Here is a 26600-nt window from a genome sequence, read left to right on the forward strand (position 1 = left end):
AAGAAACGGGAACCAGCCTGCGTGAGAGGAATCGCCAGGCAGTCGACTCAAATGGAGCTCAAGGCAGATTCCCTGGGGTCCTCACTGGGGCCTCCAGGTCCTGCTCAGAGGGCTAAATCCCCTTCAGGTCCGTCCCATCTGTCTGTCGTTTGCAGAACAACCTGACAGAGCTGAAGTCCTTCGGGTCCCCCCCGGATGCCGTGGTCAACGTCACGGCCGCCGTCATGATCCTCACTGCGCCCGGGGGCAAGATCCCCAAGGACAAGAGCTGGAAAGCTGCGAAAATCATGATGGGCAAAGTGGACACCTTCCTGGACTCCTTGAAAAAGTTCGACAAGGAGCACATCCCTGAGGCCTGCCTGAAAGCGTTTAAGTGAGTGAGGGTGCGGCCGCACCAGGTGAGGTGCACGGAGTTCTTGGGTCTGTCGGGAGCACATTAAGTCCAAGCCTGCATGGTCCCAGAATCTTCTCTCACCAGCCCCCCACCTTGCGATGTGCATTCCCAAGGGAAGCCTGAGCTTGCCAGGGGTGGGGCAGGGTCTGGGGCTGCACGGAGCAAGGCGGAACCCCAAAGACGGCAGGTGGCGGTCTGGGCCAATCTGGCTGGATCTGAGTTGTCCAGGCATGCAGGTGAAGCGTGGTCCCCAGCTCCTGGGGAGCCTCATCACCGTCTGCCTCAAGATCTAGGAGCCTCTTCCCCACACAACACACAGGAAGGGCCCCGGGACACGTCACACAGCTCTCCAGGACCCCAGGTGACAGTGCAGCCACAGGAACCCCTCGGGATAACAGGACAATGAGAGAGGCCAACCAGGGCCCAGAGGCATTCCCTGCAGGAACAGCTGAGCACACACACACACACACACGATGCCCACGCATGTACACACACACGTACACACACATGTACACACACGTGTTTCCTGGCTCGGGCTCTGTTGGGCATCCTTTCTCCTTTTCACTGGTCTCACTGTAAATGCACCTCATGTGGAGGGACACACTCGACAGGACTGGCAGCGCTACCTCCGGGGTGGGGGTGGGACTTGGGAAGGGTGTGTGGGGGGACATCCATGTTTTGCACCATATATTCCAAGGCGCCAGTGTTCGTGAGGTACTCCATTTGTTAGCACTCAGACCCACTGATCTTTAGCCCACGTGGTTCCTCGCTGACCGTCCCCTGGCAGCCCAATTTTAGGGTCCACCTGACCCTGACTCAGACAGAGTCATACCCCATGACCCCAGGTGAGACCCCAACATCTCCCAGCTCCCATTTATTGAGGAAGAGGGTTGGACGATTGAAAAACGTTTGATAAATAAAGATTAGTTTAAGCATAAGAGAACAGACGAGAAAAACACAGGCCTACCCCCAGGGAGCAGCTTCTATCAACATTTGGTATGTTTCCTTTCAGTCTTTTTTCTAACAGTTTTTTTCCATAGTTGGACTAATATTGTATGTGTGCAATTATTTGTTCTGCTTTGAGTCTTTGCTTAACATTGTGGAAAAAACCCACAACTTTTCCCTTTGTTATTAAAACGCTGCCCAGCTTGATTTGTACCTGTTGTATAATCTTGCCGCAGACAAATGGTAATTTACCTACTATTCCGGCACGGTGGAGGGTTTAGGCTGCTCCATCTCCACCATCATCAATCACGCCATGATGAATGTCTTCTCCTTGTCGCCCGGCAAACTTCTCGACTGCCACCACCCCACACCGTCTGCTGTGTGTGTAAAAGATGCAGGCTCGTCTTAATATTAGCCTAGACAAAGCATAAAATAAACCAGAGGGAGGAGACGACGGCTGCCTTCCCATCTAGATTCAAATCGCTTTCCAATGATTGCTGTGAATTATCCAGTCAGAATCCTTTCCTCAGACACTTCACTTGGTTATGCTCAATGACGTCGTCATCATTTTTAAAATACTAGTTTCCAGAGTGTCTAAACTGCACCTGGGGCATTTTTCCTGGTTGCTCTGTAAGATGACATCTGCACTGTTGTCTCTTTTAAATCTCATCCTTAGCTCCTTCCCCTCACTGTGGTGATCCTGGAAAACAGGGCACCACGCCCTGGGGAGGCAGGAGTGGCCCAGCAGAGCCAGGGCGGGGGTGGCCCCTGGGGCCGCCTGACTCGGCATGAGTCCCGGGGCTGCCCCTTCTGAGCTGTGTCACCTGGGAAGACATGCTCAGCCTCTCTGGGCCTGCTTACCCAGAGTAAGAAGGGGGGACGACACTGGCAAGGCGGGGGCAGGCTCCAGGAGCTGACGTTTGCAAAGCATTCAGGACGGCACTGACACACGGCACCCAACCAGAGAACTTGATGGAGAAACTCTGGTTCCACCACTTGCTGTCACTTACTTTGAGCAAGTGTCTGACCCTCTCTGAACCCAGTTTTCTTGCCTATGAATGGAGACGTTGGAGAAGGAAAATGAGACCAGTCACATAAAGCGTTAGGAACAGAGAGGATAAAAAATGCTGGTTTCCTTCCTTCATCTGGAATATAGGCCTTAAATCATTACTGTCCATTCCCCTCCCCACCCCAAACTCCACTTCAGGGGACAGAATTCTGTGTTTTATTTTTTCTTCTTTCTGTAATCGTTAAGATACCAAAAAGAAAATTCGTTACGCTCCTACTGCTCTCGCTTGTAGTCAGTGGCCAGAGCGGTGCACGCATGCACGGGGGCAGCACGGAAGGCTGGGAGATCACACCACGTGGGCCTGCGTCCCACAGAGCCCACGCCAGCGCCGCCCCACTGTTCCCTCTCAGGCCCTACCAAGGCAACCCGACGTTTGACCCCGAGTTCATCCGCTCCAAGTCCACGGCCGCCGCGGGCCTCTGCTCCTGGTGCATCAACATCGTCCGCTTCTATGAGGTGTACTGCGATGTGGCCCCCAAGAGGCAGGCCCTGGAGGAGGCGAACGCAGAGCTGGCTGAGGCGCAGGAGAAGCTCTCTCGCATCAAAAACAAGATCGCTGTAAGAGCTCGCTCGCATCCCGAGGGAAACCCCAGAGCCACTTGCTCACGCCGCCCGTCAATATCTCCGTTTAAAAGGGGTTGGCACGGCCCGCCATCGTGAATGATTAAGCAGCACAAGAGAAGGCAGGCCACTGTGGGGACCAGATCAGGCCAGGAGGCCACTCAGCGTCCGAGGCTCCTGTGCCCCAGAGGGCTCCTGGCATTTATGGGAAGCTCTGTTCCTTGCCCAACTGTCACAGGGCTCGGCCATGCTCCCAGGGGGCTGGGAATGCCTCCCGTTGCTCGATTTTGGGGCCTTCCATCTTGTTTTTCCAGGAACTCAACGCCAACCTGAGCAACTTAACGTCGGCATTTGAAAAAGCGACAGCTGAGAAAATCAAGTGCCAACAGGAGGCCGATGCCACCAACAGGGTGATCTCGCTGGCCAACAGGTAGCTCGCTCCTCCCCGCAGGCCACCCTCCTGTCTTGCCAATGCCCTGAAAGGGACGAGCCCACAGAACGGCCTTGGGAGGGGGAGGAATGAGCCCCAGGTGGAAGCAGCAACATCCCAGCTTTCACTTTTTCAGCACAAAGTCATGAGGATAAACCTAATGACTAATTATTGACCAAAGTCCCACCCCTCCCCTCTGGACCCCCATGCATTCAGTGACCTTCAGGAAACACGACCTTTTGCAGTGCAGAGCCCCAGATAACCCAGACCTGCCTGGACACTGTATCAACGGGGGCTCACTCTGGGCAGCACCCCGTTGTAACCCACCCTTAGCCAAACCGTGGTGTAGGGTGCAGGGGGCAGGCTTCCAGGGTCCTTTGACAGCGCACGTCCACTTTCTAGTGTATATAATGCATGTGGACTCCAGAGCAGCGGCTTCCAGTGGGAATACATGAGCCACGTCTATCATTTTAAATTTTCCAGTTGCCACCTTAAAACACTACAAAGAAACAGATGGAATTGAGTTTGATAATATATAACTCAAAATCTGATCACGTCAGCGTGTGATCAACATAAGAATGATCAATGAGATGTTTTATGCATATTTCATTCTGACTCCTTGAAATCCCATGTGTACACCTGCAGTCACGTCTCAGTTAGGACCAGCCGCAGCTCGAGTGCTCACCAGCCACGTGTGGCTCGTACGGCTGCCCTAGTGGACAGCGCAGCTGTAAAGCTTTCTTGCCATATTTTTGAAAGTGAGCACCAGGACCCTGGCAGGTGGAGTCAGTTCTAGGGTGTGGCTCCTGGTTGTATTTCCTCCGCGCCAGTGGCTGGTGACCGTTGACTGGTTGTCGTCAGTGTGTTGTAGGGACCCCAGGAGATCCCCATGCTGCTTGGGGTTGGCCTCAGTAAGGTGCGGACATCACCACCCGAGGGACCGGACCTCACCTGCCAAGAATACAAAGTGATCTTTCGGCCATTGGCAAGTCAGGGCTCGTCGGAGGGTGCTGCAGACAGAGCACAGTGGGCTGGATGGGGCCCTACCCTTTCAACAACTGTGTCAACGCTCTCAGGCTCATGGTGTGCCATTTTGGGTCAGCGACCAGTCCTGGGGCCAGTGGCCTGAGAAGCACGCTGCACACCCTGGAGTCCCCACTCCACACAGGGCCAGGTGCCCCCTGGATGCCACACGCACCCCCATGGCCACCACCCGGCCTCCGCCTCTATCCAGACTTCCTGCTAGCCCAAGGGTGGGCTCAGTGGTGTCCAGGCAGCAGCTTTCGCACGGGGGCGAAATGCTCCAATGTCGTCAGCATAGATGTGACATCAGTGCACATGGCTTGGAGAAGGGAAGCACAGTGTTCCCAGATGCCACCACAAAGCATTCATTTTGCTTCCCTAAAGCATTTTTTCCCAAACATTTCCCCCAAAGCATTTTCATTGTTGAAGCACTAAGTCCTGTAAGTGTTCGAAGCTCTGAAGATTCCTGGGAGTCAACGGTGGAGGAGGGCCTTCCTGGGTCTTCGAGCCCATCCTCTCTTTCACCCAGAGCGCGCTCTTCGTTTACCGCCCCCCTCCGCCCCGCCCCATGTTCTCATCGTAGGCTGGTAGGAGGACTGGCGTCAGAAAATGTCCGCTGGGCTGAATCGGTGGAGAACTTCAAAAGCCAGGGGATCACTCTGTGTGGGGACGTCCTGCTGATTTCTGCCTTTGTCTCCTACGTGGGCTACTTCACCAAGAAATACCGAAATGAGCTGATGGATAAATTTTGGATCCCTTATATAAATAAACTAAAGGTAAGAGGTATGGTCACGTTTGTCCCTTGGGAAATTTGGGGAGGTCCCCAGCAGGGCAGACCCAGCCCAATCTCACCTTCGCTCCTGCGACTGAGGCTCCGGCCGCTCAGGGTTTACACTGTGGCCCAGTGTGGCCGATGCTGACATCCTTCCTGGCCAGGTTCCAAGCTGCTTTGTCAGGGTGATACAAATGGCTGTCTTGTCCCAGATGGCCTGGCTCGCCCACTGTCTAACCGCAGAACCACCGTATTATTTGGAGAGCAATAAGGTCACGTCACCCTTTCTAAGAAACAGCACGTCCCTTCGGCAGGTCCCCATCCCGATCACGGAGGGTCTGGATCCCTTGAGTCTGCTGACCGATGATGCAGACGTGGCCACTTGGAACAACCAGGGCCTCCCCAGTGACCGCATGTCCACTGAGAACGCCACCATCCTGTGCAACACGGAGCGCTGGCCCCTCATCGTGGACGCCCAGCTGCAAGGCATCAAGTGGATCAAAAACAAATACGGCGAGGAGCTGAAAGCCATCCGCCTGGGACAGAAGAGGTGCGTGACGACGGTGCAAGCAGGAGGGGTTCCAGAGGCAGCCGCTGGCTGGAGGGCCATTGTGCTGGGAAATACACCCTAGGCATTTCACACTTGTTAAATGGATGGACAGAGCTTTAAAGACTGGCCCACAGGTGGATTTTTTTTTCGTTTTTTAATATTTGACCTTGGGTAACAGCACCAATAGTAAAAAATCCAACTCTGGGCTCTTCTCCCTTCCCCTCATTACCTGCCGCTCCCGCAGGGAGGAAGCACTGACTGGGCTCCCAGCCTGGCTTGGGTCCTGTCTCGCCATTTGCTGGCCAGGAGACTGCAGGCTGGTCATTTTCTCATCTCTCATCTCTCGTGTGGTTTATGTCCTCGTCAGAGATGAGAAACAATGGCCGTAACAAAGGCTGCCCTGCGTGCCTTCCCAGCGTGCTGGGGAGATGGATGAGACACAGATGCGAAATGTTTGGCTCTACAGCCATAACGCAGCTCCGTTGTCACCTCCATTCCCAGGAGCCCAGTGGTGATTTACACAGAAGTCTTTGGGTTCCCCTTAGGGAAGGATGAGTTGCGGACAGGAATGGGTTATTGGCCCCTTGGTCACCTCTCCCTCGGGCCTTCCTGCTCTGACGGCTGCCTCTTGGGGCACACGATTGCACCGTCACTGAGCCCTATGTCATTAAATGGCTCCTGTGCTGTGCCCACAGCTACCTGGACATCATCGAGCAGGCCATTTCAGAAGGGGACATCTTGCTCATCGAGAACATTGGCGAAACTGTGGACCCCGTGCTGGACCCTCTACTGGGCAGGAACACAATTAAAAAGGGAAAGTAAGCTGCTGTGTCCACCTCTGTGGTTTGACCCACGCAAACACCCTCAGTGGTGAGGTCTGGCCTGTGTACAGAGGGAAAGTGCGGGAATTTCCTTTGCCTTCCTGGTGGGCAACAGGGATGTTAGCAAAATGCTCATGTGAAAGAACCCCCGGCTACCAGGGGAGAGATTGTGGGGCCACACCTCAGTTAGGAATGTCCTCCCCAATATTTTATTAGTGATTACCTACAGATGGCGATCCTTAATGATCATGGTTTTCTTCTTTCTCTTTTGATGCATTTTGCAAATCTCAAGCCTATATTACTAATTTTTTTATTCAGGTGAAATTCACATAACATAAAATCAACCATTTGAAACTGAACAGTTCAGTGGAATTTCGTACACTCACGGGCTGTGCAACCACCACCTCCATCTGGTTCCAAAACACTTTCATCACCCCAAAAGGAAACCCCATACTCACTAAGCAGTCCCTCTCCATTCCCTGCCACCGCCAGGCCCTGGCACCCACCGATCTGCTCTCTGTCACCATGGATTTGCCTTTCTGGACATTTCCCATCAATGCAGTCACACGACAAGTGCCTTCTTGTGTCTGCTTTTACTGAGCGGAGTGTTTTCGAGGTTCATCCGTGCATAGCGTGTGTCCGTGCTTCGTCCCTTCTATGGCTGGATATAGTCCATGTTCTGGGTGTGCCATGTTGTGTTTATCCGTTTACTGGCCGATGCACTGAGCTTGTATTGCTTTTCTAATATAAAAAAATTAACTTTAAAAATGTAAACATCAGAGTTGATCTGAGCCGCTTTTAAATGCAGGGGTGCGTGCAGGAGCCCAGAACAGAGGTGGCAAATAAGCACACGGATGTCCTGGGCTCTGAGAAGGGCCTGGCAGGACTGGTGATACCCAAGGGGAGAAGTGAGGCCCCAAAAGTGAGCTCGATCAGAAAGAAGAGAGATGAGAGCAGGGAGCCAGAGAGAAGAGACCCCCCACAGTGGATCAGCAGACCCGGGTTGGCCCTGGCTGCTCATCAGATTCACCGGGGGAGCTTCCGGAATGTACTGGCATTCTGAATTGGGATGTCGGTGTCTTTCTGATGTTAATGGCTGTGGGGCTGAACCCAGGCAGAGGATTTCTGTAAAGGCTCCCCAGGTGAGTATGACGTGCAGCCAGAATCGAGTCAACATTACTCCAAAGATCAGAACAAAGCAGCGGGAGAAAGAGCAGGTGCGTCTTCTGGAAGGGCTGGGTCACAGGCCAGAGAAGAGGATTAGAGCGAGGAAAGTCACAGTCCTTTCCCAGTGACCAAAGAGGGGCTCAAGAGAGCAGCTTGGCCTGGGGACAGGCGGCCAGGCTGGTGTGAAAGGTGGTCTGTGTTTGTGTTGCTGTCGCTGGTCGTCAGGACCCCCTCTAATCCCTTCCTCCCCTGACGGCCAGGTTCATTAAGATCGGCGACAAGGAGGTGGAGTACCACCCCAAGTTCCGCCTGATCCTGCACACCAAGTACTTCAACCCCCACTACAAGCCCGAGATGCAGGCCCAGTGCACCCTGATCAACTTCCTGGTCACCAGGGACGGGCTTGAGGACCAGCTCCTGGCCGCCGTGGTGGCCAAAGAGCGCCCGGACCTTGAGCAGCTGAAGGTAATGCGGCCTGACGTCGCCACACGCGGCACAGAGCTGTCCGGCTCAGGGACAGAAGGGCAGCGGGTCACCGTGAGGTTCCCTGACCCAGTGGGGATGTTGCACTGAATGTATTTTGCACAACAGAATGAGTCACTCTTCTTCCGTGCTACCTCCCAAAGCTAATTCTAAATCAAATGACCGCTTCACCGAAAGAGAGAGTCCCAGCGGCGCCCGGGCGGCCCTAAGGCACCAAACTGCTGCCCCATGAGAGTCGTCTTGACTTCTCGGCCCTGCGCGCTGGCCACTTCCTTCACTCTGTCTTAGCTACTCATGGGGGCTCAGAGGGGTCCCAGGCCCCACGCTTCCCCCTCGGTCCCCAAGCCCTTGCCACACGGTTGCTGATGACAGGCAGCCACAGAGGCCAGGAGCAGGGCCTGCACTGCTCTGGGGTGCCCACTTCTGCCGCTGCCTTTCAGGCTGGACGTGTTTCTCTTGTCCGAGTCCCGGGGCCTTGGCTAAGCTGCGGAGAGGCCCCGAGCGCCCAGCTGTGCAGCCAGGTGGTGCCAATGGCTGATCTCCCTTCCTGGGTCTCTGCTCCTGCAGGCGAACCTCACCAAGTCCCAAAACGAGTTTAAGATTGTACTGAAAGAGCTGGAAGACTCTCTGCTGGCCCGTCTGTCGGCCGCATCGGGGAACTTTCTGGGAGACACTGCCTTGGTGGAGAACCTGGAGACCACCAAACACACGGCCAGCGAGATCGAGGAGAAGGTGGGAAACCATCTCCCGGGCCGCCCCCTTGAGCCCCCGGCCAGAGCACATGGGGACCGGCAGCTGGGCTGAGAGGGGCTTCCTCCAATGGTCACTGAGAAGAGAAGCCACAGTCGCACGAGGGCATCTGGGGGCAGGGAGAAGGGGCAGCGGTCCCCATCCAGCCTCCGGCTATCTGCCGGCAGTCCTCCCAGACAGCTTCCGAGGGAGCCAAGGGCTCTGGACAACGTGGGCCCATCTGCTCACTGGCTTTGACCACCTGCTGGTTTCACTCAAACCCCTTTTGTTTGTTTCCAGGTGCAAGAGGCGAAAATCACCGAAGTGAAAATCAATGAGGCGAGAGAGAACTACCGGCCGGCTGCGGAGAGGGCGTCCCTACTGTACTTCATCCTGAACGACCTCAGCAAGATCAACCCCATCTACCAGTTCTCGCTCAAGGTCTGGCCGCGTCTGGCTCCTGGTCGGGGCGCCTGGCATCCGCGACGCCCCAACCATTGGGGTGGTGCCTGTTCACCCTCTGAGGGCAGATGGGGGTGAGGAGACGAAGCCAGGGGACAGGATCTGTCCAGCGCCAGCACCCCAGGGAGGGGCTCTCCCCCTGGTGCCCCCAGATCTCCGCCCCCAAGAGAAACAAACCAGAGCCCAGCCCTGCAAGCCGCCATGCGCCCCGTGCCCCTTCCCCAGGCCTTCAACGTGGTGTTTGAGAAGGCCATCCAGAGGACCATCCCCGCCGAGGAAGTGAAACAGCGCGTGATCAACCTGACGGACGAGATCACCTATTCCGTCTACATGTACACGGCCCGCGGGCTCTTCGAGCGAGACAAACTCATCTTCCTGGCACAGGTTACGTTTCAGGTAACGTCTAGCCAGGCCACTGAGTGTGGTCGGGGACCCCTGGGGGCTGGCGTGCACAAGTGACAAGGTGACACTGAATATGACCCAGAACATTGAGACACACAAAGGAATTGAAAACAGGCGTTCACACAAACGCCTGTACACAAACACTCACAGCAGCACCGTTCACAATCGCCAACAGGTGGGAACAGCCCACGTGTCCATCAGCTAATGAATGGATAAACCAGACGTGGTCTCTCCACGCACGGGGACATTATTTGGCCATAAAACGGAATGAAGTGCTGACACATACGACAACATGGATGAGCCCTGAAAACATGCTAAGCGAAAGAAACCAGATACGAAAAGCCACGCATTGTATGATTCCGTTCATATGAAGTAGCCAGAACAGGCACGCCTATAGCGAGAAGTAGATTGGTGGTCGCCAGGGGCTGGGGGGTAGGAATGGGGAGAGACTGCCCTTTGGGGTGATGAAATTGTTCTGGATATAGATGGAAGTGATGGTTGTACAACAGCGTGAACGTACTAAATGCCACTGGATTGTGTACTTCAATAGGGTTAAAACGGTAAATTTTATGTTATGTGTATTTTACCACAATTTAAAAAAAAAACGTGAAGACCAAGTTTTGCCCCGACCCAAAGGGGCAGGACGGTGCTTCCCCTGCAGGGGCGGTGTGAGCTCCTCGACATCCATCCAGCGCCGGTGACAGGCTCCTGCCAAAGGGCTGTTGGCCGCCCGCCCCACTACTGTGGGACGACATCTAAGCAGCCCCTGTCCCCCAGGTCTTGTCCATGAAGAAGGAGCTGAACCCAGTCGAGCTGGATTTCCTCCTGCGGTTCCCTTTCAAGGCCGGGGTCGTGTCGCCAGTGGACTTCCTGCAGCACCAGGGATGGGGAGGCATCAAGGTCGGTGTTCACACTTGAATGCTGTGTGCTCTCTCCCCGAGGCTGGGCCCTTCCTGCTCGAGCTGGGGATGTTTACAAGGTGCTACTGGCCATGACATTCAGTAAAACAAGGGCGCCCTGAGGTAGGGCCGGGAGCGATGTGCTGCCTGCCAGCTCTCGGGGCACTCTGCTTTCCTCCTCGAATGCAACACCGTACATTATGGCCTGCACGGTCCCTGCACGAGGCAAGCTGAGCCCCAAGACAGGCCCCAGGGCGCGTCCAGAAGTCAGCCCTCCGCTGCTCCCCTCACCTCCCATTTCCAGGAAAGTTCAGTGTAAAGGTTATTCCTCCGATCTTGGACATCACACTTAGGAGCCCTCATGTCCCAAGGTTTCAAGGTCTCAGTTCAACGAGACCTGAAGAGGTGGTCCCCTGAGACGAGAATGGCCTCCATTCCAGAGCCCTCTTGAGGAGCAGCCCAGAGTCACGTCCCCAGATTAGACCCCTCCCTCCCAGGTTCCCAGCTGCTTCTCTGGTTTGGCCGTGGTGCAGTTGACACCAGCAGCTCACTGTTTCATCAGGGCCCTGGGCTCCTCCTAAGGAACGTTCAGGGGAGGAGCCCGGTGGAACCTGGGGAGAGCTGGAAGGGTTGTCTGCCCCCAGGCCCTCTCGGAGATGGATGAGTTCAAAAACCTGGATAATGACATTGAGGGATCGGCCAAGCGGTGGAAGAAGCTTGTGGAGTCGGAAGCCCCAGAGAAGGAAATCTTCCCCAAGGAGTGGAAGAACAAGACGGCTTTGCAGAAGCTCTGCATGGTGAGGTGCATGAGGCCGGACCGCATGACCTACGCCGTCAAGTGAGTGTCCCCGCCCTCCCGGGGCCTGGGTGTCCCTGTCCCGGCCCTCGCCAAGGCAACAGGTGTGCAATTTTGGCCACCACCACGGGGTGAGGCACCCTGTGGACATCCTTCTCCCCATTTCACAGAGGGAGAAAATGAGGCTCAGAGGCATCGAGGCATGGCCCATGTCGTTCTTGGGGGACAGAGGCGGGATTCTACTCTGCCGATTCCATTTCTGAGTTCTCCTTAGCTCTCAGTGTTTCAGAAGGTGGTTAGAGGGACCCTTCGCCTCGCACTAACCTAATTGAGGAGGGATACCCCGGGATAAATGATGGGAAAACAAGACTCCCCAAGTGAGCCTCCAAGATTTAAAAAAAAAAAAAAAAAAAAAGGATGGGCATTCATGACCTCCGTGGCCACACAAACAGAGTCCTTTTAGGATGTTGTGGGGAGAAAACAATGGCAAAGCCATCAGCATTTGAGGACTTCCGTGCCCTCAATGGCTAAATTTAAAGTAAATCTTTTAGTTTTGTCAGTTTGGCCTCGTTTGCAAAGAGAACTGTTCTAATTTCATGAACAGTTTCTCTGGACCTGAAACCCCTCCTTGACTGGAAAACTAATCACCAAGGCCTTTGAGCTCCCCGTTCCTGTCACTCCCCCGCTGGGCCTGTCACTGCACAGGACTCCAGGAATAGCTACGTCACGTATCCAATGCTCAGGGTCCCCAGGGTAGACGTCTGTGAGGTCATCCATCTTCTGGAGTGGAGAGAATTCGGCCCCTCCTGACCCCCCAGCTGAGGACGGAGCTGCCACAGGAGGGAGGACGGAGTCCACAGTGAAACGAGCCCAGGCCCATTCTCGGAGGGGCTGTGAGTCCTTTGAGGTCTTTGCTTTTTATTTGTCCCGGTAGCCTGAAAGCAGCCTGATTTCCCAAAAGACGCCCACGTCCCTAATAGAATTCCCCTCCGGCCAAGTGGAGGCCTGACTCACACCCCTCGGTTATTCACAGACCTTTCTGTTTTGCTTTGTCTTCCTGGGATCGAAGAGGAAAGGGACTGGGAGGGGTTATGGGGCGGGAGGGGAGGAAGGGGGTGAAGTGAAAGCAGAAGTAGGAGAGTCATGCTGGTCCCAGAGAAAGCAGGCCAGCGTCCTGGACTCGGCGTTGGCAGAAGGTGGGACAAAGTTTGGGAGGGCTGAGTGAAGGGCACCCGACCATTGCAGCGGGAACACCGCCTGATTGGGGAGCTGAGTACTTTGGGGGGTCCACACCAGCCGCCTCCAGAGCGCTTCTGAGAATCCCAAGATAACACACGTGAAAGCACACTGGTGATGGAGAGGAAGGAAATGAACACAGACTGCGTGCGCCTAGCAGCGGTGGGAGACCCAAACATCAGGGGAACCCAAATCACGGCCCGTGACATTTGTGTAATGTTGAGGACAGCAGATTTACCTTCCTAATTATATAGAGGAGTGTAGCTTCAATGCAAGGAAATTCCCATGGACAGCGAACAGTAACAGCAAACTCATCAAGGGCACGCTCACAATGTCCTGCCTGTGTTAACTCACAGGGCCCCTCCAACAATGCCTGGAGGCAGCCTCTTCCACCACTCCCAGTTCACAGGCCCAGAGAGGGGGGTAAATCGCCCACAGTGGGGCGGTGTGCTGGCAAACTGGCTCTCCGAAAAAAGGCCCTGGTTTGCACACTTGCCAGTTTCCGTGGTGTAAATGCTGCCCCCCGGGTTGACCCCTGGGAGCTGGCTCCAGCACTCCGGTGCCAAGGACACAGCGCTAGGACTGGTGCAGCCCGCCTGGAACCAGCCACACACTCTCCTGCATCAATTCATTCGCAGAGAATGACCATGTGGCCTGGCAACATCATTAGCAACAGTGATTTAGTGAGCTGGTGACTTGGTACATTCTAGAAGTCCTTCCTGGACAAGGATCCCAACACCTACATTCTGAGTCAGTTCCCAAGGCAGGAACGGAATACCACTGGAGGTCATCAGGAACAGCATCCCACCCCCGGCCTGTAGTCAGCATCGGTTCAGGAAACTACAGAAGCCATGAAGGCCAGAGCAGAGGATGAACAACGGATAAAGGTGTCCCCAGAAAGTCCCGAGGGAGTGGGAAGGCCCGCCTGGCTCCAGCTGGCAGACTCTCCGTTGAATCAGAGGGAAGGAGGGGCTCTAAGGGAACAGGTCCCCCTGAAGGGCTCACAAGATGCTCAGAGCACTCAGCCAGCCGCGGAGGATGCACGAGCTCTGCCTGGCGTGCTGCGCCGGGGCCTCCCGTCAGACTGGGCTGGACGGTACAATCTTCCCAGCTTTAGCTCCTCTGATCCCTTCAGAATGTAGTAAACTCAGCCATCTGTGGTCAAGGGAGCGGGGAACGGAGCCGAGATCCAAGGTCACCATGAACAATGCTAGATCTCCCAGAACAGGGGCCTCGACTAACCCCAGGCTCATGGGGCTCAAAATGGAGAGTCTGGGGCTCGGAACAGAGAGGCCTTTATGTAAAGAGAGGTGCTTATGGAAAGTCGTTTTTTATTTTCTCTGATTTTTCTGATGACCCATGCTTTGTGGTCCTTGAAACTCACCAGAATGGCTCTCATGACACTTCCTTCCTCCTCAAACTCCCCAGTTGGGGGAGATCGCCGGGACACAGGGACCAATCTATGTTCTGCTCCTTCTTGCTGCCCTTGTCTGCACAGCAGATACGAAGCGTGTGGGAAACAGGGAATTGCTAGAAACTGACCCCCTCACTGGGAGCATCGAGGGCCCTGAGCATCCGCGGCTGCCTGGTGCTGGGGCCTGGTCTCCTAGAACGTCCTGAATTGTGGCCCATCATGGCCCCATTGCAGCCAGTGTTCCTTCCCAGTTGACCTGTGCGCCTCTGAAAACGGGCAGCCTCAGCTCGTGGAGGCCCCCTCTCACTTGTCTGTACTAGGCGGCTCCGAGGACAAGTGCATTGCAGGTTCCAGCAGGAGCAAACACCGCCAGGGTGGGAGGCACCCCCCGCCCCCCGCCAGCCTTCCTGTGCACAGGGGAAAGCCCCTGTAAAGACCTCGCTTTCTGGCCAGAGACCTTTCCCTGCTTAAGAAAGTCCACCAGGGAAACAACGCTTGCCCCTGGGTCACAGCCCACCGGCCCCCTCCCCCTGCGGTCTGACTAAGCGCGTCTCCCCCAGGAACTTCGTGGAGGAGAAGATGGGCAGCAAGTTTGTGGAGGGCCGGAGCGTTGAGTTTTCCAAGTCCTACGAGGAGAGCAGCCCCTCCACTCCAATCTTCTTCATCCTTTCCCCGGGAGTTGACCCCTTGAAAGACGTGGAAGCCCTGGGTAAGTGTAGCCCGCAAGCGATGGCCTCAGAAAGGGACATATGTCAACGTCATTGGTCATCAGGAGATGCAAATCAAAACCACAGTGAGCTGCCACTTGACACCTGTGAGGTGGTTATTATCAAAAACATAGAAAATGACAAGTGTTGGGAGGATGTGGAGAAATTGGAGCCCTTGTACATTGCTGGTGGGAATGTAAAATGGTGCAGCTGCTCTGGAGAGCAGTGTGGTGGGTCCTCAGTAAGTTACACGTATATTACCATAGGACCCAGCAAGTCCACTCCTGGATATACACTCAAAGAACTGAGAAGAGGTGTTCAAACAAGCGCGGTTCATTCAGAACAGCCCAAAGGCAGATACAGCCCACGTGTCCATCAGCAGATGAACGCATAAATGAGATAAGGTCTCTCCACACAATGGAATATTATTCAGCCATAGAAAGGAATGAAGTGACAACAACAAACAATCCTGTAGAGACAGAGATTGGATTGTGGTCACCAGAGGGGAAGGGGGAGGGAGGAGGGTGAAAGGGGTGATTATGCACACGTGTGTGGTGAGGGATGGTAATTAGTCTTTGGGTGGTGAACATGATGTAATCTACACAGAAATCAAAATATCATGATGTACACCCGAAATCTATATAATGTTATAAACCACCGTTACCACAATAATAAAAAAAAAGGAATGAAGTGCTGCCACATGCTACAACACGGGTGAACCTTGAAAACATGATGCCAAGGGGAAGAAGCCAGACACAAAGGCTCCCCCATTAGATGATTCTGTTTATCTGCACTAACCAGAATAGGTAAATCCACACACAGAAGGCAGATTAGCGGCTGCCAGGGCTGGGGGGAGAGGGATGGAGGGCGACTCTTCAATGGGTACGGGATTTCCTTCTGGGGTGATGAAAGTGTCCTGGAACCACATAGATGGTTGCACAGCATTGTGAATGTATTAAATGTCACTGAATTGTAGGCATTAAGATGGTTTTTTAAATGGTAAATTTGACATTATGTGCATTTTACCACAGTAAAAAAACGGGGAAAGTGTGGAATTCCCAGCTGTGGATCACGGTGCCTCAGCCTTTGTCATTCAATCACCCCGTGCTTTTCCTGTTTTTCTTTTCCTTTAGGGAAAAAATTGGGATTTACCATAGACAATGGGAAACTCCACAACGTGTCCCTGGGGCAGGGACAGGAGGTGGTGGCTGAGAATGCTCTGGATGTGGCTGCAGAGAGGGGACACTGGGTCATTCTGCAGGTACAGGGGTGCCTGCGCCTCTAGGGTGGGGGCTCCCCCCACTGAGGTGGCCTGGGGATTGGCCTGAAGGCCGGCAAGAAAGCAGGTTGTGGGACTTGCATTCACAAACGTGGCTGGGAAGCCCGCCACCCACGGAGGAGGCAGGAGGCTCTGCCTGGGTGAGCTGGGAGGCGTGGGGCATCAGGACTGCTCAGACGAGAGGGACTCCACAGCGGTGAGAGAGACACTGGGCTTTATGCCAGAGAACCCCTAGAGAGATACTATTTAAATGACAAAAAGCCCTGAGTGGACAGAAGCACCCCCAGCCTCCCCTCAAGGGGGGAAGCGACAACAGCCCAGGAGGCGCTCTCTCCACGTCTCGGGCGAACCCTAGCACCACGGCCCCCCTAGATCCCCACTTGCCCCACAAGCACCTGCAGGCTGGCCGGCCAGCCCAGCTTCCACAGACCCCACGGGGGGCTGACCTCAATGCACAGGGCCTAGCCTGGTCCCAGGTGGAGACCTTGGCTTCAAGTCATTTCCTTTTCCCCAGACTTCTCAGAGGAGGGGCAGGGATCACAAAATCTCAGCCTTATGCAGTGGAGGGCGGGAAGGACTTGCCATGAGTGGAGGGCTTGGATGAATGAGCACAAGTTCAGTTGCTTAGTTATCCAGCATGTCCAGCGCCCCCGCCAGGGTGGAGGGCAGGGTGGGGAGTACGGGTGCTGACAGGAAGAGCCCTGCCCTGCCCCACCAGGGGACACGGCCGAGTAACCCATCCTTGTGGACTCAGGGCAGGGAAGGAGTGAGTGGGCGCTAAGTCCTGGTCTTTGCTGTAGAACATCCACCTGGTGGCCCGGTGGCTAAGCACCCTGGACAAGAAGGTGGAGCGGTACAGCACAGGCAGCCATGAGGACTACCGCGTGTTCATCAGCGCCGAGCCCGCCCCCAGCCCCGAGTCCCACATCATCCCCCAGGGTATCCTGGAGAACGCCATCAAAATCACCAACGAGCCGCCCACGGGCATGTACGCCAACCTGCACAAGGCCCTGGACCTCTTCACCCAGGTAGGGCGGCTTCCCCTCTGCGCGTGCCCAGCGTCAGTCCCCGAGTCTGAGCAACCTTCATGACCCAGACCAAATGGAGTCTCTGGGCCCGCAAAACTGAGCACCAGACTCCATGCTGGTTCTCACCCATCCGCTCCATCCGCAACACACACACACACACACACACACACACGCACACACCTTGCATGGCAAAATCAATATACTCCTGAAAGACTGCACACAAAACGCAACCAATTTAAAGTGCTACAGGAGTATCCATCACATACACCTTTATAAAGCAAAAAAGCGTATTTTTAATCAGTTTCATGACCTGCAAGTCAGCACAGGCAAATGCGGTCTGGGTCCCTGGTTGTCCGAGCACCTTAGGAAGGGGCCAAGCTCCCAAGGGTGGTTCCCTGACTGCCAGTCAGCTTTGCTGGGGCCGCAGGGCCTCCCTGGTCCCTGCTCTCACTCCCCTGAGGTGTGACGCGGTGGGTAGGCCAACTGCTGATGGGTGGGGCTGCAGCCCCCACAGCTGGAGGGCGATGGGTGACGGACGGGAGAAGTAAGGTTGGCCTCGCTGGGCTCTGTGTCTGGCCATGCCCAGGTCTCCCTCCCTCCCCACGCTGGCCCCCCCACCTCCCCGCCTTCCGTAGGAACGCTGCAAAAACACGACCGGGCGACCTGCACTCCAGGACAGGCTGTGGCGGCCTCGGCCTGCCTGGCCTGTGAGGGTCTGTCCACTCCCTCTTCTGCCCAGGACCTCGTTCACGTGCATCCTCCCTCCTGTCCAAACTCACAGCCCCCAAGCCGCCCCTTCTCTGGAGTCCTCCCTCACATCCGTGCTCCCTTCTGCAAACCTCTGGCATCTGCATTCATTCTTTCGGCACCTGACCATCTTCTGTTCTGTACTAGAACTTTCTGGGTGCACACAGTTGACCTCCCAATTGGAGTCTAAAACCTTTTGAGGCAGAAACATATCCTCTGATAACAACTAACAAAGATCTAGTTATGGAGTACATTGTGCCAAGAATCCATAACTTCTATATCTGATTTATTTAATATATAAAGAAAAGCTTATATGAAAATATCTGAGTCATCAACTAACAACTCCCTCTGGCTTTTAAAGGACCCACCAAGGTCAGAGTGTGAAGTCACAGAGAGCTGAAAGCAGGGGAACAGACATTCCCAATGGGTCACTCACCCCTTCCTCCAAACAGCAAATGCTGTGCACCCAGGACTCTGTCGGCACAGGGACAGAACGCTGAACAAGGTCGCTATGCAGGTGGCTGGCCTGCAGACTAGTGAGGGACGTGGACGCGGCCACAGGAATAGAAACGCAGTGTGATAACACACAGGGACCCAGGGGGATGCTGCTCACACTGTGGGGCCCAGGAGCTGTTTGCTGCCACCTCTAACAAGATCAGTATGGAAACTAAGAAGAGGCGTCCAGTGACTCTGGACTCTGGGGAGCAATTTGACATAGCTGTAAATCCAGGCGCGTGATGTTTTCCCTGGTTGCTGCACTCTGCTGAAGAATCAGCCCGTGCTAGACAGGGGTGGGTGGCGAGGCAGGCAGGAGTATGGAGCCGGCACCAGTCAGCACACAGAGCGGCACCGAAGCCAGTCCTGGCTGGGAAGGCGTGCCGAGGCAGTCAGCTGAGACAGAGGGCCAGCAGGGGGTAGCCAGGGCCAAGAGGCAAAGAAGAGAGTATGCCAGGGCCTTGGAGACCCAGAGAGCTGCTCCCCAGGCAGAGTAGAGCCCAAATGGGGCAAGCAGCGGCCCCTGGGGGGCCATGGGCACTGGGGAAGGGCTGTAGGGAGGAGTGGGGGAAGAGTAGTTGCTGTCACGCAGGCACGAGGCGGAGCTGCTGGTGAGGATGGGCACCAGGGTATGTGGCCAGGACTCGCAGAAGTGCTCCCTGACTTGGTCCAGCACCCGAGGCATCTGAAAAGACTGGAGGGGAGGCCCCAAGAAGGCTGGGCCCCACTGCCTCCCAAGCGGACCCTCATAAGTGTGGGGCCCGTTGCCTTCATGGAGCTGTCACAGGAAGAGGCGGTGGTGGCTGGGACTACCCAGGCTGTCCTCCGACACATCTGTGACCCCATAGCCCAGAGGCCCAGGAGGTTGAGGACCAGCGATCCAACCAGTGAGAACTCTCTGGAGGCAGACACCAGGCTTTCCCTCATTCTCAGGGGCTGGCGAGTTTCTCCCTCGGGCCATCTTCTCTTTTGGTCTCCACGCCTTCACTGCAAGCCGATGTCTGGAAGGGACGAGCCAGGCCCATCTCCCAGGCCCACAGGCCATCGTGCCATCTCCATGACAGGCAGTGGGGAAGAACCTGGAGGGAATGTTGGGGTAACAGAGCCCCCCATCTGTGCCTCCAGCTGGACATCTGCCCAGACCTTGTCCGGGCCTCCATGGAAGTCAGGACAGGCCCCTCTCTCAATAAACCGGTGGGGTTTTTTTCCTGGCACTTTTCACCACCGTGACCATTTCATGGATGTCTGTCCCCTCGTCCAGCTTTCTGGCCCCTGTGCCTGCAGCAGAGATCCTGGCCCAGGGGCACTCACAGTCAGCGCCGAGTGGATGAGACAGAGCACAGCTTAGCTTCCAGAAGCTCCTTGTGTTCAGGAGCCACCCACTTCGCAAAGCCTCATCAGTAAAATCTCACAAAGCCACAGACCTGTGATTCGGAATCGGGGCTGGGTGTGCCTTTCCATGGGGCCACGTAAAGGCAGGGTTACTAGGCACCTCTCCCCTCCTAGGGAGGCTTTATGGGGTGTTCTTAGAGTCTGGGATACTGTTTGTACGTAAACGATGAGGAATGTTGATAATTGCAAAGGAACATTATGTCTCACTAAAGGAGTCTTGAAGTGTCCTGTATTGGGGAATATTTTATTAAGAAGTAGTATTGAGGAGCCAGCCTCATGGTGTGGTGGTTAAGTTGGGCACACACGGCTTTGGCGGCCCCGGTTCGCGGGTTTGGACCCCAGGCATGGACCTATACCAATCATCAGCCACACTGTGGTGGCATCCCAAATACAAAGTAGAGGAAGACCGGCACAGACGTTAGCTCAGGGCGAATCTTCGTCAGCAAGAGAAAAAAAGTAGTATCAATAATTTGATTTGTAATCAGAACTTAAGTGATAAAACTGCATTTCTGAAAGAAACAAGAATAACAAAGTGTTCCCCACCCCAGCCTTTACAAACCGGGGGAGGGGACTCGAAAGACCAGCTCAGAGCATAAAGACCAGCTCAGAGATAAATGGCTTTATCTCCCTACCCCCCACCCACCTGTACCCCACTCACCCAACCTGCACCCCTGCAAAGCAGCTGGCAAAGACAAGACTCTGGTCCCGCCCGGGGCGTCTCTGTGCGGGTGCTGCCTGACCCGGAGCGTGCGCCTCCACAGGACACCCTGGAGATGTGCACCAAGGAGATCGAGTTCAAGTGCATTCTCTTCGCCCTGTGCTACTTCCATGCTGTGGTGGCCGAGCGGCGCAAGTTTGGGGCCCAGGGCTGGAACAGGTCGTACCCCTTCAACAACGGAGACCTCACCATCTCCATCAACGTGCTCTACAACTACCTGGAGGCCAACACCAAGGTAAGGGCACGTGGGCCACCGGCTCACCTGGCACCCAGCCCGGTTCTCCCCTAATCCAGCCTTCCCCTCCCTCCCTCTCTTTCTTGTAACTTGTCTTATGCTTAAGAGTCGTTAAATAGGTTTCACAAGCCAAAGAAAATCTGAAAACAGCAGGATCACCTACGATCCCACCAACCTGGTATACTTATTAGCCAGTCCTCTGCCACCACCTCCTGCAGTTGTCAGCTGTCTGGCAATTTTTTTCTACTTGTCACACTCCATGGGGGTCGTATCTCTTTGGGGATCTGCCCGTCCTGCACCTGAACATGAATTTCCTCCAGGAAGCGCAGGACTGCTGGGCGGCGTGAGCTGGGAGGGGACAAGGAAAGGCCTCCGGGGCCCTGGGGCTCGCCAATGCTCAGCGTCTGGAGACAGAACCCCGGTCTAGAGGGAGGGCCAAAACAGCCCCCTGGAAAGACGGGAACGCTTCCTTTCATTTTTATTGAAAATTAAGATGAATGTGTAGTCATATGCATACAGCTACAGAGGATGAAAAGGAAGCCCGCGTCCTACAGGAACCGTGTCTAGCAGTGAGGTGCAAGCGGGCCGACTGCAGACTCCGAGGGGAGGCCTGCGTGGCCTAGAGGACGTGAGTGCAGGTGTGGGACCAACTGTGCAGGTGAATGCACATGGGAGCCCTGCGGTCAGCGGCACTGCCCCCGTGGATGGCCCAGCGCCCGCCCATCCAGAGAACCCCAGGCCTGGCCGTCTCATCGGGACTGAGAGCAGTCCTCCCCACCTCTCTCGGCTCTTCCACGATCTTACTCAGGAAAAGCCTGGCGCTGACACAACACCTGCCTCTGTGACCCCAGGAGGAGGCAAAGGGCTGTGTACCCCATGAACCTTGGGTTCCTCCTCTTGTCCCCAATCACTAGTGACAAGGACTGTGGAACCAGCGCCTTCTCACACCGACAGGTGGACAGGGAGTAAGAGCAGCACTTGGCTTGCCCAAGAGGCCCCGAGACCCTGCTCAGGGTGAGGGAGCGAGGTGGTCAGACAGCTGAACCGGGCAGCAGCCCCTCCAAGCGCCCAGGCGGCCAAGGAGGCGCCCACCCCTTTGTGGCATGGTAGAAATGGCGCCGGTGCCCAGGAGCCTGAGTTTGAAGCCCAGCTGGGCCCCTCGCTAACTGAGGATAACACCCCAGCCTCAAAGCTTTGGCGGTTAAGCAAGGACAGGCGGGACGTGCCCCGCCGCGCCTAGGAGCGCTGGAGCCAGGGGAACCCCTCCTCTGTCCACACAATATTGTAATAAATGTGGGTGGGAGGGGGGACACTAAGTCCAGGGAGGGAAGGGCAAGCACAGCGCTGCACGTCCACTCCCCATGGGCAGCCTGCAACAACTACAAGGGGCCCACCTCTGATGACCTCTGCCAGTCGATGATGTGAAACCACCTTGCCCCTCGGCAGCCACAATGGAGCTGCCAGCCCAGACTGTGGAGAAAGACGGCCTCCCAGGATCGCGCCCCAGTGGGAGCTGGAGGGCTGTCTGTCTGTCTGCTCAGTTCCCCGGAAAAACACCCAACCTCGGAGGAGGTGGGCGAGCAGGAGGGCAGCACAGCCGGCAGGCGGCCCCCGCGCCCCGCGCAGCGGCGGGCAGGGTGGGCTCCATATGCAGAGGGCAGGACACGGTGCTGGCGGTGGCTTCACCCACAACAGGGCTGAGCTGAACCCAGGAGCACGTCTTCTGACACCAACACAAAGAAAGAAACGCGAGGGAGAGGATGTGTGAGGATTTCCATCACCGCAGTTTCGTTGGAGCAGCTCTCTCGGGCATATGCGTGTGGGAGGCACAGCCCTGCACGGAACTTGAAGACGTTTACTTAGACACTTCCCCATTACACACACGCTCACACACACTCACACACATGCAGAATCCCAGGTGGCTAAGGACTGCTTGAGGACGTGCACTGCGCGCTCCAGTGACCAGCGGGGTATGGGCAAACGGCACACAAGGAAAGCCTGTGCCCCGCTGAGCAGTGTCGCGGTCAGGCCCTGCGCACCAGGCCTGTACCACGTGGCCCTTCCTTCATCCGAGCTCGTGGCCCCGGGGAGGCCACGTGAAGTAACCCCCTGTGATGATGTCATCTGCATCCCACGGCCCGTTCCGTCCTCCCGATACCAAGGAGTATAGATCAGTGCTTCCCACCCTGGAGCGCTGGTCAAACCCAGACCGGCTGACTCAGACCCTCAGGGAGAGGCCTGGCATTGCGTCTCTGATGAGCACTCAGGGATCTCAACCGGCAGGTGTGGGAACACGGGTGGCAGCCGTCCCTGGTAGTTAGTCCCACTGCCTCCCTGCCCTCGGGGAGGACTGTCCCCAGGAGGTGGGTCGTGGGGGCCAGGGAGGCAGAGGGCAGTGTGCCCAACCCAGCTATTTCTCACAGGGAAACAGCAGCTGTCCCCAAAGCCAATAAGAAAAATGCAGAAACAGCAGCTCAGCTCATACTCAAGATAACCAAGAAAAGAAAAAATTTTAAGTCACAAAATGACAATTTAGAGAATACTAGTATTTTGAGTATAAATTCATGAGACCAAATCAGACAACTGATTCATCAAGTTCTTATTCAATTAACTTTAATTTGCGAGTATTTGGTAGACAGCTGCTTTAGGCAAGGCACGGTGCAGTTACCACCTTACACGAATGCCCTGCTTGCACGCACGGAGCTGCATCCTTGGAGAAAACGCAGGGGTGCAAACGTACTGACGGGCCAGGCGCACGCAGCGAGGTCCCACGTGACAGGCAGGGCGTCCAAACTGGGGGGGTAAAATACACCTGGGGTGTTTTCTTTTTTTGCTGGATTTCAAAAGCTTGGTACAAAAAAAGAATGTAAAATACCATGTTAATTTTTCTGCTGATTGCCTGTTGGGGTGATCTTTTCACTCTTCCCAAGCGGCTGCTGGGAAATTTGGAATTAACTTGTGGCTCCCGAGTACTTGTGCTGGAGCCCTGGGCAGGAGGAGCCACACGCCAGGGTCCTGGAGGCCGGAGAGACACATTCGCCGCTCTGTAGAGGAGGCCGCGTTTGAGCTGGCTTCAGAGGATGAGTGGCGTTTTGGCGAGTGGCGACTGAGAGGGCGTTCAGGCTGAGGGCAGAAGGCAGAAGCACAAGGGAGGTGGAGAGCAGTGGCAGTAGCTGAGGGCAGGCTGTGGGGCTGGCGGTGGCAGGCTGAGCGCGTGCGCACTGCCCACTGTGGCCCGTGTTCTAAGCCCTGGGAGCCAAGGTTCTGGTCGGTAAGTTATTGTGCGAAGCTCACCGCGCTGCAGCCCCGTCAGAGGCACGCGTGGCTACGAGCTGCTGGGAATGGAGCAACAAGCAAGGAATGACCCGGGCGACCTCAGCCGGGCTCAGAGGGAAGACTCAATCGTGCATCTGAAGATACGACTAACTGGATCTCATGGCCAAAAAGATACGCGGTGCCTGAGAGCCAACACCCAATCACATAGAATTAAACTGCTTTTGCTGAAAGTGGACAGCAAAGGGAAAGAGTCACAGATGGCTCCACGTCTGAGCGTGGATAACAGAGGGAGGAACAGGCAGAGAAAGTGAGCTGGGGCTGGGGGTGGACGTGTGGAGTTCGGGGTTCTGGCAGATGAGCTCTAGCGAGGTCACTGTCAATGCAAAGTGCAGAGGAAGCTGCGGGTGGAGGGCCGGGGTCGTCCCTGGTTAGGGGTGGAAGCGCAGTCTGAGACAGAGGGAGGAGGGCCCCTCATGAGAGAAGCCAAAGGGGAAAGAGAGTGACAAGGGCAGCTGGCCAACAGAGTCAGACTGAAGGGCAGTGGCACAGGGAGGAAAGGTGCGCCTTGGACTGAGGGCAACAGGTGAGCCTCAGGCCTGGTGGGCGAGGAAGAGGCAGGGGTGACAGAGGAGAAGCAGCTGCTGTGGAGGAGAGGGCCCTCACACAACAGCTGAGCCCCTAGGCCTGACGTTCGTTTGTACAGACACAGCCAGGCAGGGGCACCCTCCCCTAACCGCCTCCGTGCTCCTTCAGGTGCCCTGGGACGACCTCCGCTACCTCTTTGGGGAAATCATGTACGGCGGCCACATCACGGATGACTGGGACCGCCGGCTCTGCAGGACGTACCTGGCGGAGTACATCCGGGCAGAGATGCTGGAGGGAGAGATCCTGCTGGCCCCGGGGTTTCAGATACCCCCCAACCTGGATTACAAGGTGAGGGAGCTGCTTCTCGGGGACGATAACAAACGAAACAGGAGCTCACTCTGTGACGCAGCCACTACAGAGATTAATGACGTCCGGGCTGGCTCCCTGTGAGAGTCGTGCGTCACAAACAGAATATCAATAACTGAGCAAGAAGCCAGGCCTCCAAAGTAAGAGAGGGCTTGAAATGCAGCCTCTGGGGAGGGAGAGTGGAAACTTCCTTTATGTAGCTGGGGAGCAAAGGGGGGCGGTCCAAAAAGCAGGTTGGAGAACCAGTGGGGTTTGTACAGAGAGCAAGACGTGGGTGGAACATTCTAGTAAGAAATGCTTAATAAACGGAGGACACAGGTTCCAGCTTGCACAGCTTTACCTTGGCAGCCTGCTTACCAACCGCCCCTTTTCAGAGCTACCACGAATACATCGACGAGAACCTGCCCCCCGAGAGTCCCTACCTGTACGGCCTGCACCCCAACGCAGAGATTGGCTTTTTGACGGTCACCTCAGAGAAGCTGTTCCGCACTGTCCTGGAAATGCAGCCCAAAGAGACCGACTCGGGAGCAGGCACAGGAGTCTCTCGCGAGGAGAAGGCAGGCACCCTAATATCCATCCAGCGACAGCAAAAGGGCAGGGCCTAGAACTGGGGGTCGTGAAGTCCACCCCAGTGGGGACTTGTCAGCACCCACACTCAGGCCCCACCCCAGACCTGAGAATCAGAAATTCGCGGGCTGGGCCTGCAGGCTGGCTACCAGGTCCCAATGGCAGATGTAGGCTCAGCAAGAGTATCCAGGGCCTAGAGAGGCAGGAGATGTTCAGGTACTTGGGCGCATCTCGGCCGGCCACCCTCCCTGAGCCTTCTAACTTCACCACCTGGGTGCCAGGGAAGAGTGCAGGCCATCCTCCAACCTTGCCCAGCGAGCACAAGAGCAGCAGCCAAAAGTCCTGGGAGAGCAAGTGTGGCCCTTACAGGACACTCCAGACACAACAGAACAGTCCTCCAGATGAGCTTAGATGGTAACAGTGGGCAGATCCCACAAACACTCGAAGCAGAGAGCTCGGAGAATGTTTCAATAAATTCTCACCTGTCTGGGTCACCTCTGCCATCTCATGAGGCATTAGCACCTTTGCACTTTTTAATATATTCTGGACAAGTTCTCTTAAAAATTAGCTAAGTATTGGGCTTCCCAGTAAGCAGACCAAATTCTTGATTGGAAGACCCTCAGTGCTATGAGGCCCTGGGACCTTTCCTAGATCTGATGATTGAAACCAGAAATCTACTGATGGGCATGGTGTACGTGACCCCATGTGGGCCACCCCTTGAGAGAGTGTGACCAGCACAGTCCCTGCAGACAGCCCACATGGAGGACAAGGTCACAATCCCATGACTGCCAGATGATCTGATGGGGGAAGGAAGCTGGCACATCTCAGGATGTCTGAAGGCACCAGGCTAGGGAAGCCTGATGCTCCCATGGCCACAGCCATATGGCCGTGACAATGGGACTAGAACATCAAAGCCTCTTGGCCAAGATTCCCTTCTCCTTGTCAAACGTGGGGCTGCACCTCCATGATCCTGATTTTTCAGCAACTCCACTTCCCTTTGTTCCCAGATTTGGAGCTGTGAACGTCCGGGGCAGCTACCTGACCTGGATGCT

General features: G+C 55.6%; 1 protein-coding gene across 3 annotated transcripts in view; it reads left to right on the forward strand.

The window, feature by feature from the left end:
• The window catches only part of DNAH17 (dynein axonemal heavy chain 17), a 110733-nt gene that overhangs the window by 80907 nt on the left and 3226 nt on the right, over positions 1-26600 (forward strand). For 2 of the 3 annotated variants that reach the window (XM_070225874.1, XM_023651905.2), the window contains 18 exons: positions 156-373; positions 2759-2966; positions 3284-3399; positions 5006-5198; positions 5509-5744; positions 6440-6562; positions 7993-8197; positions 8783-8947; positions 9245-9385; positions 9632-9802; positions 10586-10708; positions 11352-11545; positions 14714-14862; positions 15994-16121; positions 16940-17167; positions 20563-20754; positions 24784-24963; positions 25356-25538. In XM_070225874.1, the coding sequence (XP_070081975.1) occupies positions 156-373; positions 2759-2966; positions 3284-3399; positions 5006-5198; positions 5509-5744; positions 6440-6562; positions 7993-8197; positions 8783-8947; positions 9245-9385; positions 9632-9802; positions 10586-10708; positions 11352-11545; positions 14714-14862; positions 15994-16121; positions 16940-17167; positions 20563-20754; positions 24784-24963; positions 25356-25538 (3153 nt within the window). The remainder of the gene's footprint in view (positions 1-155; positions 374-2758; positions 2967-3283; positions 3400-5005; positions 5199-5508; positions 5745-6439; positions 6563-7992; positions 8198-8782; positions 8948-9244; positions 9386-9631; positions 9803-10585; positions 10709-11351; positions 11546-14713; positions 14863-15993; positions 16122-16939; positions 17168-20562; positions 20755-24783; positions 24964-25355; positions 25539-26600) is intronic. The other variant, XR_011422768.1, reaches the window with a different exon arrangement.

Source organism: Equus caballus, chromosome 11 (genome assembly GCF_041296265.1).
Source record: "Equus caballus isolate H_3958 breed thoroughbred chromosome 11, TB-T2T, whole genome shotgun sequence".
NCBI classification, from domain to species: Eukaryota; Metazoa; Chordata; class Mammalia; order Perissodactyla; family Equidae; genus Equus; species Equus caballus.